Source organism: Terrapene carolina, unplaced genomic scaffold (genome assembly GCF_002925995.2).
Source record: "Terrapene carolina triunguis isolate 2854851 unplaced genomic scaffold, T_m_triunguis-2.0 Scaffold103, whole genome shotgun sequence".
Taxonomy (NCBI): domain Eukaryota; kingdom Metazoa; phylum Chordata; order Testudines; family Emydidae; genus Terrapene; species Terrapene triunguis.
The window spans coordinates 3,958,345-3,972,276 of record NW_020664454.1 but is presented as its reverse complement, the minus strand read 5'-3'; the positions used below and the strand labels follow the sequence as shown (position 1 = coordinate 3,972,276).

Here is a 13,932-nt window from a genome sequence, read left to right as displayed (position 1 = left end):
ATCGTTTCACTGCCCTCTGGCAGAAAGGGGGAAATTGAATCTGGGTTTCCCACATTCCCGGCGAGTGCTGTAACCTCTGGGCTACAAGTTATAAAGCGGGCGCTGCTGCTGCAGTGATACTTTCCTACCTCACAGTATTGTTGTGTGTACAGTAAAGCACTTTGAGATCCTGAGATGGAAGGTGCTATATAACTACAATGTATTAATTATGTAGTAGCAATATTGACTCATTATTAAGACTGTTCACAAAAGTGCTGAAGAGCCATTCCTAAATTAGCAACATTGATGTAAAGAGGGAATGTCAACTATATTTTAAAAGCCCCCCCCCCCCCGTTTAATTTTAACAGCATCCCAGAAATTGAGAGCAGCGTTTTAGGGATAAAGCTATGAGCAGAGGCGGATTAAGCTTTTGCGGGGCCCTGGACCAGAGCAATTGGAGGCCCCTCCCCCCCCTTCTTCCTCCCTACTCCCCAGCACTCCTGCCAGGGAGCAGGGTCAGGTCGCAGGGGCTTCCCCTGCTCCCTGGCAGGCGCGCTGGGCTGGCAGAGCGGGTTGGGGCGAGGGGGCACTCCAATTGGCCGGGGCCCCAGGGCATGGGCCCCATTGACCCAGTGCTAATCTGCCACTGGCTATGGGAGGTGCAAGAGCCAAGTTGTGAATCTAAGCGTATGTCTACACTGCAATTAGACACCTGCAGCTGGCCCATGCCAACTGACTTGGGCTTACAGAGATTGGGCTAAGGGGCTGTTTAATTGCAGTATAGACATTTGGGCTTGGGCTGGAGCCTGGGCTCTAGGACCCTGTGAAGTGGGAGGGTCACAGAGCTCGGGCTGCAGCCCGAATGTCTATACAGCAATTAATCAGCCACTTATCCTGAAATGTGTAAGCCCGAGTCAGCTGGCATGGACCAGCTGCAGGTTTTTAATTGCAATGTAGTCATACCCTAAGATTTATTTTATCGTGCCAAAGGCTACTATTAGACAGATGCATTTCTATTGCTTTTCAAGGAATTTTCCTCCCATGTTAGAATATTTTTGTTAATCAGTGGAAAGATTTGAAAAGTTCTAGGCCCTGGAACTTTTTACAATTCTGCATATTCTTCAGGAACTTCTAAGTACAGTAAGGGATATTTCTAGTACCCTAACTTCAGATCTGCTCATTTACAACCAGCTAGGTCTATGGTATAAACTGCATACAACAGAGAGCCAGATCCCGAGGTCTGTCTGAGCTGTGCTTGGCATGGGACCTGGGATTGGGAATGAAGGTGGGCCGTACTTCTTCTATTGGTAAGGATTTATGTTCTCTCTTACGCTAGGTAGCTTGTAACCCCACAGGTGTGGCTCTGAAGCATGCACGGGCCATTTAAAGCCAAGTGAACTTCCAGTCACTCTGACCCCTGGTCAAAAAGGTTACCAGACAGGGAGCAGTGCAGCTGGGATTGTAGTGGGATGACTTTTTACCAGTATAGCTATTTCTCTGTAAGACTACATCCACATTGCTATTGTGTTGATATAACTACACCGGTAGGGGATTTGCACTGCTCCAGAATGGGGAATAGCAATTTTGCAATAACTGAGGTTATTTCAATAGGAGACAGACATGAGTATGGATGTGTGCCTGGCTCTGCTAAAAATAGATGAATTCTACTGGGCTAACTTTTGTTAGACCAGGTCTAAGCCACCTTTCCATTCTCCTGATCTGGGGTCAAACTTGCCCGCAATCTGATTTACGGACATTCTAAGTTATGTTGGCTAAGTAGTCCCTTAGGGCCTACTCTGCTGGTTGGGGATTGCCAGAGGGCAGTGCACTGTGATTCTGTCCCTTCATGCCCCTGCCCACACTACTGGCCATGCCATCTACATCTGGAGCAGGTGGCATAGACCTAAGTATGTTGCTTTATGGCACCCGGGAATTCCCCTTTGTTAGGGGAATCCCTGTGTGTTGAGGCAGTTCTCTGTCCTCTTTATGCCACTGGAGTGGTGCAAAGGGAACAGAGCCAGGGACCAGCATCTGGCCTGGAATGTTTGTATAACTTCCTTCAAATGCTAGCACCATACAAAGTTGAGGTTGTTGTCCCTCATGAATTTGCCTGGAAACAAGATTACATCATCTCAGAGCATTTTTTTCCTGTTGAAATATACTTCAACTTTTTAAAAGTGATATTTTTGCTTGATAAAACAGCTACTTACCACACAGAAACGGCCACTATCTTCATGACAGATTCATTTAAACACTGGCAAAAACTGACCAAGGGAACTCCACTGTTACCCATTCTGCCCAACATTATACCTGCAATCAAACACATTATTGTTTTAATTCTCATTTACTCTTAAAAATCCCCAACACACTCCTTTTCTACTGCAACTCAAAGTGAACTAAGTGTGGGGTGGCTAGCTGGGTTAGATAATTGGTAGTGGGATAATCCAACAAATCTCTGTGTTGTAGAAACACAGAGATATAAATCACACAAACACAGATAGGGCATGGGGGACAGCCCTTGGTTCTTCAGCTCCACAAACACAAACATCTACCACTTAAGCTAACGGAGATCTCTTTTGAGTTCCCACTAGGAAATCCCTCACCTTCTATGCACCAGCCACTAGAGGGCAACAACACTGACATTATATATAGAGAGACGGAGAGAGAGAGTATTTTAGGGTAGGATTGATAAAAGGAGCCTTTTTCTTTTGGCTCACCAGTTTAAATCTAGCCCCGACTGGCAGTGACCAAAAGCCATCATCTGACATCTGTGAAATTAATTTGGTCTCAGTCCAGTTTCTAGTGGATAAGCATCTATAAGATAAAAACCACCCTCACAACTGGTCCTTTTTGCCACCATGGCTTAACAGCATCAAGCAAATGCACATGAATACAAGGAAGGGCCAAACTACTGCACAAGACTAATCAGCAAAGAAAACAAACACATTCATAGCAACCAACAGTCATAAAGATAGGGGATCTAGTTCCAAGAATAGTTATGTAACTCTATACTTTCTGTATGGTGTTAAGTTTTAATAATGTATACCTAATAATAAACATATCTGTTATGTTCCTATTTAACTAATTTGCTGCAGTGATCCCCGTGAGGATTGTAACGGATCATGTTAATCACTCAAGGAAGCATTTCAGAAATCCATTTATGTTTGAAGAGGATTTTACAAGAAAACGAAGTTGTGAGGGGGGTGCATTCTAACACTTATTCTGGATGGACAGAATGTTTGCTTTGACTGAGGCCCCATGGTCTCTCACTTGGAGCGCACATCTGCATTTGCAGGCCAGGTCCCAGATTGTAATGGTTCCAAGACAATCCCCTCCTGATACAGGGGAGTGAGCTACTTAGATGTCAAGCCCAACAATTTCACAATAACAATGCATGCAGGATGTGGGTTTATATGCCTGTTAACATTCATCTAGCTGTAAATTTTCAGACACAAAACCACATTATATTTTATTAACAATGTTGCTCATTTATGCTAACAGAATGTTAATTACAAAGTTCAGTTTTTTAAGCTAGACTGGCTTTATTAAGCCATGGCAGCTTTACAAGAATCTTAGCTTTCTAACTTAGTAGAAGGATGAAGAGGGGAAATGGATCACCTCTTATTTTACAGGAATAACTGTGGTTTGCTTACAAGAAAACTCTTTGACGTCTGAGTATGGCAAGCGTTGGCAACAGGAGACGTAGCAGGTAAGACTGGAGGCTGCTGAATGATGAGTATTAGGCCTGGTCCACACTAACCCCCCACTTCGAACTAAGATACACAACTTCAGCTACGTTAATAATGTAGCTGAAGTCGAAGTACCTTAGTTCGAACTTACCGCGGGTCCAGACGCGGCAGGCAGGCTCCCCCGTCGACTCCGCGTACTCCTCTCGCAGAGCAGGAGTACCGGCGTTGACGGCGAGCACTTCCGGGATCGATCCCAGAAGATCAATTGCTTACTGCCGGACCCGGAGGTAAGTATAGACATACCCTGAGACTCACTGGTCTCTTAAAGCAGTGGTTCTCAACCAGGGGGTATGTGTACCCCTGGGGTACACAGAGTTCTTCCGGGGGGATATCAACTCATCTAGATATTTGCCTAGTTTTACAACAGGCTACATAAAAAGCACCAGCAAAGTCAGTACAAACGAATATTTCATGCAATGACTTGTTTATACTCCTCTATATACTATACATGGAAAAGCAAGTACGATATTTGTATTCCAATTGATTTATTTTATAATTATATGGTAAAAATGAGAAAGTCAGAAATTTTTCAGTACTAGTGTACTTTGGCACTTTTGTATTTTTAGGTCTGATTTTGTAAGCAAGTAGTTTTTAAGTGAGGTGAAACTTGGGGTATGCAAGACCAATCAGACTCCTGAAAGGGGTACAGTAGTCTGGAAAGGTTGAGAGCCACTGTCTTAAAGGACCTCACTATTCAACCAAATACACGAAGGGATGGTTTCAAGAAATGTTCAACAGTCAAACCTCACCAGTTTACTGTACTGTCATTTGCACAAGCCCCTTTCTGCAGTCGTTATGTAAGAAGCCCAAATAGTCATTTCCAAGCAAAGTTTTTACTCTCTGTGATTTATAAGATGATTTCCAGTTCTTCAACATTTGTGCTAGATTCTCACCTCTTATCCGTTTCACACACCCCAACAAGGCCACACTCACCCAGCTGGGGGCCTAGAAGGCTGCCTAGGTGAGGCCCTGAATCAGTGCGTTTTTAAGTGCCTTTTTCATACCCCTTCTCTGGCCACCATTGCCCATTTTGGGGCAGAGTTGGCCAGAACCAGACACAACCTTGAAATTGAGAAGAGTCCTACATGTGGCTTTCTTCCTGAGCTAAGATTGCTAAGCCACCCACCTCCTGCTTCCAGAAAAAGGAAAAGCAGGTTTCTGTTACTAAGAGAGGATGGGCCGGATTCTCAGTTATGCTAAAGCCTCTTTTTATGCCACTCTGGCAGTGTAAGGGGGCCATAAAATGGGTGTAACTATAATTTATGCCCACGTTAAAGCCCCTTTACTTTGCTAGAATGGTGTAAAGGGGCCTTGGTGTAAATGAGAATCAGGCCCAATGACTGAGCAGAACTGCTATGAAGCACCCAGTGCCAAATGAATTACTTTGATGTATATTATGATATTTCCATACATAACATATTTGGAATGATGTTTTCCCTTTCCTCCAAGCCCCATCCACATACCCTCCATTTGATCCCTGCCCTTCACTTTTCCTTAGGATGGGAAGAAGGTGATGTAGAGCTTGTGACAAAGGTCAAGAAATACCCTGTTAAGTGGGTTGCCCTATGGGCAATTTGTCCGGCTCCTAGAAGCAAAACAGATAGGTGGTCTTAAGTAGCAGAATCTTGTGTTTCCACAGCCACCAAACTAATACAATCTAAAAACAAACCTTTAATGCACATATATAATTCTTCTCCTGTCCTTCCATCACAGTCATATGTTTTTCAAGTGATAGGCACATAATATGGCCTGGCCGGAAGCTCTGGCAAGATCTTTTATAATGCATGGTTCCTCCAGGCGCTGGCAGACCAACAGATGTTCCATGGTTTGTGTTTCACTGCAGTCACGTGTCTGGGTCATTGGAATAACCCCACTGCCGCATATTGACTGTTGACCTGCCAGCTCTTGTTCAGAGGCAATTTAAACTTGTCAGGTCAACCAATCCTTCTCTGCACTTGCGCAAATGTGTTCAGCAACATTGACGTGCATTTTAATCTCCTCGCTGAGTATTTTGAATTGTGTGCGCTACACTTCCAGCCATATAGCCGTTGGTGAATTTTTAAGCAGTTCTGTTGCATCTAGGAAGCTTTCCCACAATTTCAGGTGGCTAACTGCCATGGTGTGACTGTGTAGAAGATGTCTGGTATTTTCCACCTGTTGTAGTCATTCCAGTTTGCTTGTGACCGCTCTCCTGATATCTGGTGGACAATTCCAATAAGCACGTAATGGCTGTTCACGCTTGTTGGTTTTAGACATCCTGTGATGTAGCAGCAGCTGTCAATAAGCACAGGGTCCAGCCCCTTTGCATGAGCTGATCTTTCCCACACCTGACATGCATATTTGACTGTAGAATAGCAAAATGCAAGTGTGGTGGCTCTTAGTATTGCTGGGCTGGTTCGCCCTTTTGAATTTGCAAGCTTCCTGAGTGTGTTGTTCTGGGTGCTAACTTTGCCTTTTTTCTTCTCCATGTGCGCCTTGAAGGAGAGAGTGAGGTCTAGTGTCACCCCAAGGTAGATAGGATTCCAGCAGTGGCCAAGTGATACCCCATTCCAGATGATGTTACATTGTTTATCGGCCTCATGATTCCAAAGTTGGAAGAGACGCTCTTGCATTTTGGCTGGGTTAGCATATAATTGGTTCTTGGGGTAACAGACTGAGAGCCCAGACAGTGCCAATGTTAGCGTAGTTTCTATCTGGGCAAGATCCTTGGCTTGGGCAGTGATGCATGGGTCGATAGAATAGATAAAACTTGTGCTGAGATGGATTGGTTGATCATTCATGTAGATGCTGAAGTGTATTGGTGAGAGTACACTCCCTTTTGGTAGGCCATTTTTCTGTTGCCGCCATTTTTTCTCCTTCCCGCACAGTACAATGTAAAACGTCAGTGCTCTGGTAGAGGCTGTATGAGGCGGTGATCTTTCATCATGTTGTATACTTTGGTGAGGCGCCTTCAGTGATTCACTGTGTCATATGCTGCTGATAGGTCGACAAACACTGTGCCGGTTACCGTACCCTTTTCAAAGCCATCTCTGATGTACTGAACGATATTCAGCGCTTGACCAATGCATGACTTGCCTGGTGGAATCCAGCTTGCTCGTGCTTTTCAATGAATGGTGATAGGTGGTTTAGGATGAGACGCTCATGCAGTTTGTAGAAATGACATAGTTGTGATATAGGCCTGAAGTTCTTCAGCTCCATTGCGTCCTTCCCCGGCTTCAGGAGTGTCACAACATGTGCTCGTCTCCAGATTCTTAAGTATAAAATTACAACCATGAAATAAATGGGTACACACGGCTGAGTTCCCTCTGGTGTTGTTACTATGCCAGGAGAATTTGACATAACCACCAACCATCCTCTACCTTGGTCCAATTGATCAACTGGCATACGGCAAGATGTAAGTGTGTATATCTAAAAACTGTTGACAGCTAACATGGGTTATAGGTTAGCCCAGTGGTCTAGTGGCTGTGCAGCTCCTGACCTCTTGATCCCTGAGTCAGCAGAAGTTGGAAGCACTGCTGAGGTAGCATGCTCAGCTCTGGGGAGTAGAGGAATGGTTTGCATGGCTCAATGGCATATGCAACCCCTTTAATCTAATGAACACTAGAAGTGAAGAGACTCCTGTCAAGTAATTCTTGGCTGGACAGTTGGTGGCAGTGACAAGGTGCTTTGAGGGTTGAGTATTAAATCGTTGAAAATTAGGGGATCTCAGGTTTCCAACAAGGATGCAGGTGGAACTACACATCTTGTGGAAACCAAAGGGAGAGAAAAATGTGCTACTGACAGACTGGAATTTTGACCCTTTTTGCTAATGCAAACCATGCATAAAATAAGAAAAATCAAAGGTGCTTTTGGAACCACATCTGCTGCACAGATTCCCTTCCAAACACAGCATCATAAACACAGATAAAGGGATTCTTTTTATCAGCATCTCTATGTGAAAATCATCACTTTACCATTATCAGAAGGACGATGGGCACGTCTAAAGGAGGGATAAAATTCCCTTCCCTCTCACTCAAATTGTAGTCCAGTTAGAAAATATTTCAATAAATAAATAGATAAACCTACTGCAGTTAGATAACATAAAGAGTTCTATTGAGTTCTTCGGGCCGGTAAAACTGAACATTCTAAATGGATAAGAGCTCTCAAAGTCCATTACGATAAGCCTCCTAGATAATACATAACTACTAACATTGAACTATGGTACAAATAAAACGGTACCAGGGGACATTCAATGAAAGCAAAAAACTGCAAATTTAAAACTAATAGAAGGAAATATTTTTTTCACACAGTGCATAATTATCCTGTGGAACTCAATGCCTCAAGATATCACTGAGGCAAGCATTTAACAGGATTTTAAAAATTGGACATTTTTACTGATAACAAATACATCCAGATTTATTTTACTAATGATAAAACCAATAGTCTGGGAAGGGATATAAACCCTCATGTTTCAAGGCATAAGTCAACCTCTAACTAAAGGGAGTTAAGAAGAAACTTTCCCTGTGCACAATTATCCTGTTACTGCCTATTGAAAGGTTTCTTCACCTTCCTCTGAAGCTTCTGGTTCCAGCCATGGTTAGAGACAGGATAGTGGATTAGAAATACCACTGCCCCCTTCTGGACAGAATCAGAACTGCTCAGCTGTGTGTCAGCCCCTATACTGCTAATCTTCCTTTGTCTCAAGTGGTAGATGCATGTGCTTTTAAAATAGGTGGGGTCTGAGTTCTATCCATGAAGTTCTGAACAGCCGTAGTATGCAGCACTGGGACAAATGTCAATTCATTCTGGTAGGTGGTGGCACTCCAAGGCAACAGAAGGAGTCCCCTTGTTATCCTCCCTCTGTTCTTAGTCCAAGCACTAAATGCCTTGTCTGTCTGTCTGTCTGACTCAGGAGGGAGTGACTCATGCCGAGCACTACTAGCTCTCATAGGTACAGACCTATCAGAGCTGGGGTAAGGTTCACTATGGTACACTGCTTAACAGTACGTAGCTCTAACCACAGGGCTACTTAGCCCAAAGTACAAATGTTAGACATGAAAACTATACAGTAGACATTTCTGTTGTTCCTCACTCCCCTCTATATGCAAAAGGCACCTAAGTAAAGTTCAGTAGCTTACAAATGCAAGCACACAATAACCAAGCAAAGGCTTAGTGAAATTAAAAGGAAAGGGGGTGGGGAAAGCAGTATGCATAGAAACAATCAGGAGCATGAAAAGAAAATGTCATCAAGGATTATGAACAAGATTCATCCCTAAAGGATTGGAGTACATTACTAGGACATGCTTTTGCTGACTTAACGTTTAGAGACGGGTAGGTGGGAAATAATTATAATCAGGAATACTAAACAAGAACTCTCCTCCCACCCCTGATTCCCCGAAATAAAAACCCAACCCCCAAAACAACAATACACAGATCAATTCAAACATGACCTGCTCCAACATGTTTAAAACATACCCATGGTGGCAGAGAATATCACAATCCCCAGCACGTTCATGCCATCGCTGGTGCCTGGCTCAGATTTGAACATCACTTCTGGAGGGGGAGTAATATCCAGGGCAAAATTCTGGACATTGGATCCATTCTCATCCTGGACCCCATATATTATGATCCGACGAGTGGTGCTTTCAGAAGCTGCCTTGTTGGATTTGATTATAGGAATGCTCTTGGTGCGATACTGAAAGAACACAGAATATTATGGTGGGTCATCAGGGACTAAAGGGTTAATGAGTCCTCAGATTGCTTTAATGGGCTCCAAAGTGTCTTGTGAAAGGAGAATGTCTATTAAAGAAGGAAGGGGCATGTGTGGAAGAAAGAGAAACCGCTTCCCCTCCTCCCAAGCTACTGGAAAAACAACTCTGATCCTTTTTTTCTGTAAAAAAAAATAACAAAATCTGGAACTCCCCCAAGCAGAACTTTAGGCAGCAGACATTCTGGACCCGGCTAGGGCTACATTTGGCATTCCTCTATATTCACTCTTCTCATCTGTAACTAGGAATAACTCCCTCAAATGCTAATCAGTGGCTTTTCCTTTGTCCCACCAAAGGTAAGGATTCCATGCAATATATCCCATTTGAAAGGGAAACCCAACCATTCCTCTTACTTAACATGCTAAAAGCTTTTAGATAAGGTGTCCTGCCCAAACTCCAGTTTGGGTAATTAGGTTCTGCCTAAATAAATTCCCACTTTAACTGGATTCAGCATCCTTCTTCACTTCCTTTTGTGTAATGTTGCTGTGTGTTCTTAAATACCTTCCACCTGCCAGATTACTGCATTTCAGTGGTGGGAAAAGTGATTCTATTACATAAGTAAATCATATGGCAAAGTTCTCTGCTGTTCTCCAATGCCATTCAATGAGGGCCAGGATCAGCAACAACAGTGTTCAGTTTCAGAAGTCAAGTTTGCAGCCCTCTCAAAGAGCTCCTAGAGAATGGCACAGGCCTTCTGATTGATATGTTTATGGCTTAAGAGCCAATGTTAAATTAGTATCTTAGCAAATGTCTGTTGTCTGGTAACACAGAGCTGCCATCACGGCACCTACACCACTTCTCTTCCTGGTCCCTGGTGTGTTCAAGAAAAGGGGCCATAGCTGGGGGGTCCCTATGCTCTGATGATTCCTGATGAGGGCCTTGTCATCCCTTGGTTCTGGGAGGTGCAAAGGTGACTTAGAGGTGCCTGTGCACCCCACTTCCTGAGGTGCAGTGAGCACTCCTCAGCCAGAACTTGGGGTCTGGGCCAACGTCTCTAATTAAGGAGCAAATAAGGAATTATGTTGTGTATTCTCACACTCTCTCTCCCTGCCTTCCATATTCTTACATCCAATTTATTGGGCAGAGCTCAAATCATTTTCACAGGGGACTAAGGATAATCAAAAATCCACGTTCCACAAAATTAGAAAATTGGGGTGAAATCAAGCAAAATGGGTGGAAAGGGCTAAAACAAACTATTTAAAACGCTTCCTCACCAAAATGACTAAATATCAAAACAGGAAGAGCAGCTCTGATTTATAGGATGGTATGACACTACTTTCTGAATTAAAGACACAACTCACGAACATAGGCACTTTAAAAAATGTTACCGTAAATCACGTAGGAGCCTAAATCATGGACTTCGCCAAGGCACTTGTGACTGCTCCAGGCTCCATTATTGTGATTTACATACATCGATATTTCAGTCTAGACCTGTCCATAGATCATAGGCAGCGCTTGTTGGATATTAGTTATTTAAGGCCTGAACCTCAGAAGTGCAGGGCTCTTGCAATAGCTATTGAAGGTACAGCATCTCTCAGAATCAAGCGCTGTATGATTTATATTGTGCCCATCAACATACTGTATGGAAGCATTTAAAAACATTAAAAACATGAAGGAATCATTGCCAAATAACTGGCAACAAAACAAACCCATGCCTGACTCCCACTCCAATTCCCATTCACTGGCAAAATAGGTAACTATTCCAGCTACTTTCTCCTCTGACCTAAAAACAAGTGATTATTAAAATAGCTGAATGATTCTGATTACACCCCTGTATAGCAAAGTGATTACTAATTATGGGCCTAACACAAAGCCACTGAAGTCAGTGAAAAAACTCTCATTGACTTCAAAGGGATTCGCATCAGATGCCACTGTAGGTACTGAGCCTATATGAGTACCAAATCTCAAATTTTGCTTAAAAATTTTCACTGCATGAATTACCTGAAGATGGCTTCTTTGTAGCATCAGTGCAGACACTCACCTGTTTGAATGTGGCCTCAACAAGGTTGGCTGGGAACATGTTCCTGGAAAGAAATAGATAAAAGAGTCATTGTCAAGGGGCTATTTAGTTACCCTTGTGGGTCCTCAGTGTCCCCCTTGTGTAGTCACCTGTGCAAAGTGAGTGCCCAGAGGGTAGAAAAGACACTCTGATTTCATAGCATTTCCTACTCGCTCTGCATGGGCGTAAATGGCTACAAAAGGCATAACAGTGGAGAACCAAGTCCACCGAGTTTAAAGTAGAGGTTTAAGGACACAATTCTGAACACCTGGTGTGGGATTCAGGAGATCTGGATTCAATTCTTGACTCCGCCACAGACTTCTTGTATTACCTGCGGCAATTCACTCAGACTCTTTCTGGTTCAGTTCCCCATCTGCTAGATGGGAATAATCATAGAATCATAGAAGGGACCTTGAGAGGTCATCTAGTCCAGTCCCCTGCACTCATGGCAGGACTAAGTATTATCTAGACCAGCCCTGACAGGTGTTTGTCTAACCTGCTCTTAAATCTCCAATGATGGAGATTCCACAACCTCCTTAGGCAATTTATTCCAGTGCTTAACCACCCTGACAATTAGGAAGGTTTTTCTAATGTCCAACCTAAACTGTCCTCGCTGCAATTTAAGCCCATTGCTTCTTGTCCTATCCTCAGAGATTAAGGATAACAATTTTCCTCCCTCCTCCTTTTAACAATCTTTTATGTACTTGAATTATCATGTCCCTTCTCAGTCTTCTCTTCTACAGACTAAAGAAACCCAATTTTTTCACTCTTCCCTCATAGGTTGTTTTCTAGACCTTTAATCATTTTTGTTGCTCTTCTCTGGATTGTCTGCAATTTGTCCCCATCTTTCCTGAAATGTGGCACCCAGAACTGGACACAATACTTCAGTTCAGACCTAATCAACATGCAGTAGAGCGGAAGAATTACTTCTTGTGTCTTGCTTACAACACTCCTGCTAATACATTCCAGAATTATGTTTACTTTTTTTTGCAACCGTGTTACACGGTTGACTTAGGAAATATTATTATTATATTATTAAATATTTCTCCCACTCCTGTTATGTCTTTTTAGATTGTAAGATTTTCAGGACAGCACCCAGCACAGTGGGGCCCTCAATCTACTTCTGGGCTTCAAGGCACTACTATAATACATATAATAATGATTAATAATAGTTAATAATAATAATACTTTCTGCCACGCTTCTGTCAATCCCATTATAATTATAAGTGGGGCAGGCTCTGACGTCTGTTCCCTTTACCAAGAACAGACTGCTTTTCAAAAGGAGGATCTGATTCCTGATTAAAAAACACTAAACCAGAGCTGCACAATTTCTTTAAAATGGTCACTATTTTAATGTTCATGAGGCTTTTCCAGGGCAGAAAATCAGTGTCTTTTGGAAAAATGCTAATCGGGAATTTCACCCTCCACCACTGCTGAGAGAGCGCGAGCAAAACAGAGACCTCACGCTTATGGCCTCAGAGTGAGATTCATAGATTTTTAAGGCTCGAAGGGACCATTATTATTATTGCTCTGACTTCCCAGGTAATGCAGGTCATAGACTCTTACTCACTAATTTCTGCATTGAGTCTATATCCTCTGTTTGAGGTAGACAATATCTTTTAGAAAGACTTCTAGTTTTAAGGAAAGAGGGAAAGAATGCCCGCTCCAGTGAGAATTCTGTTGCTGGGCAAAAGGACCACAAAATCAAGAACTTTCTATAATACTGGGGAACAAAAAAATTCCCAGGAATTTTAAAATGTGGTAAGATTATTTTTTAAATGGATTTCTTTTCATCCTGAAACTTATAAGCCTAAAGTGAGCAATACTCTAGCATAATCTTATGCATTCATGTTCAGTTTGTATGAAAATATGTGGCTGTAATGCTCACTAAACAAAGGACTTCTCTGTTGAAAGTCCAACTCAGGCCCCAAGTCAGGACAGCACTTAAGCACATGTGTACTGTCCATCCTTACTCAGGAGAGTACTCATGCATGTGCATATTTAACTGCTGTCCCGAATAGGGGTGTTTTCCTGAACTGAGGGCCCTGTGCAATAAGGTATGCCTGCTATTTGGTAGGGTTGCAATAAGAACATTCTGTGTCGCATTAGTGTAGGAAAAACAGCTTCCAGGCTTCAGACTCTCACTGTTTTACAGATGAGGGACGCTTTAATTTCAGTTTGAGTGCTTTATATTGGTTTAACTTAAGTCAATTCCTTATTGACTCAGTCACTGTTTTATAACAGACAGTAGTCTATTGTAAGCAATGCCTGTGATTGTAAACACTGCTGTCTGTCTTCTGAGAGTTTTCACCTCCAGTGATGGTAACACAAAAGCCTAAATACTGAGATTTAGCATTTAGTTCTCTAGTCACATCTAACCCCCATAAATACTTGTGAGTCTCTGTGGTCAAATATCCAGTATGGGCCCAAAACTGTGCAATATACAGACAACACCCAG

General features: G+C 42.8%; 1 protein-coding gene across 1 annotated transcript in view; it reads right to left on the bottom strand.

Annotated features, from left to right (window-relative positions):
• The window catches only part of LOC113406542 (excitatory amino acid transporter 5-like), an 88,960-nt gene that overhangs the window by 22,121 nt on the left and 52,907 nt on the right, over positions 1 to 13,932 (bottom strand). The window contains exons 4-6 of the mRNA XM_026651819.1: positions 11,457 to 11,499; positions 9,183 to 9,402; positions 2,190 to 2,289 (exon numbers count right to left, since the gene is read on the bottom strand). Coding sequence (XP_026507604.1) covers positions 2,190 to 2,289; positions 9,183 to 9,402; positions 11,457 to 11,499 — 363 coding nt within the window. The remainder of the gene's footprint in view (positions 1 to 2,189; positions 2,290 to 9,182; positions 9,403 to 11,456; positions 11,500 to 13,932) is intronic.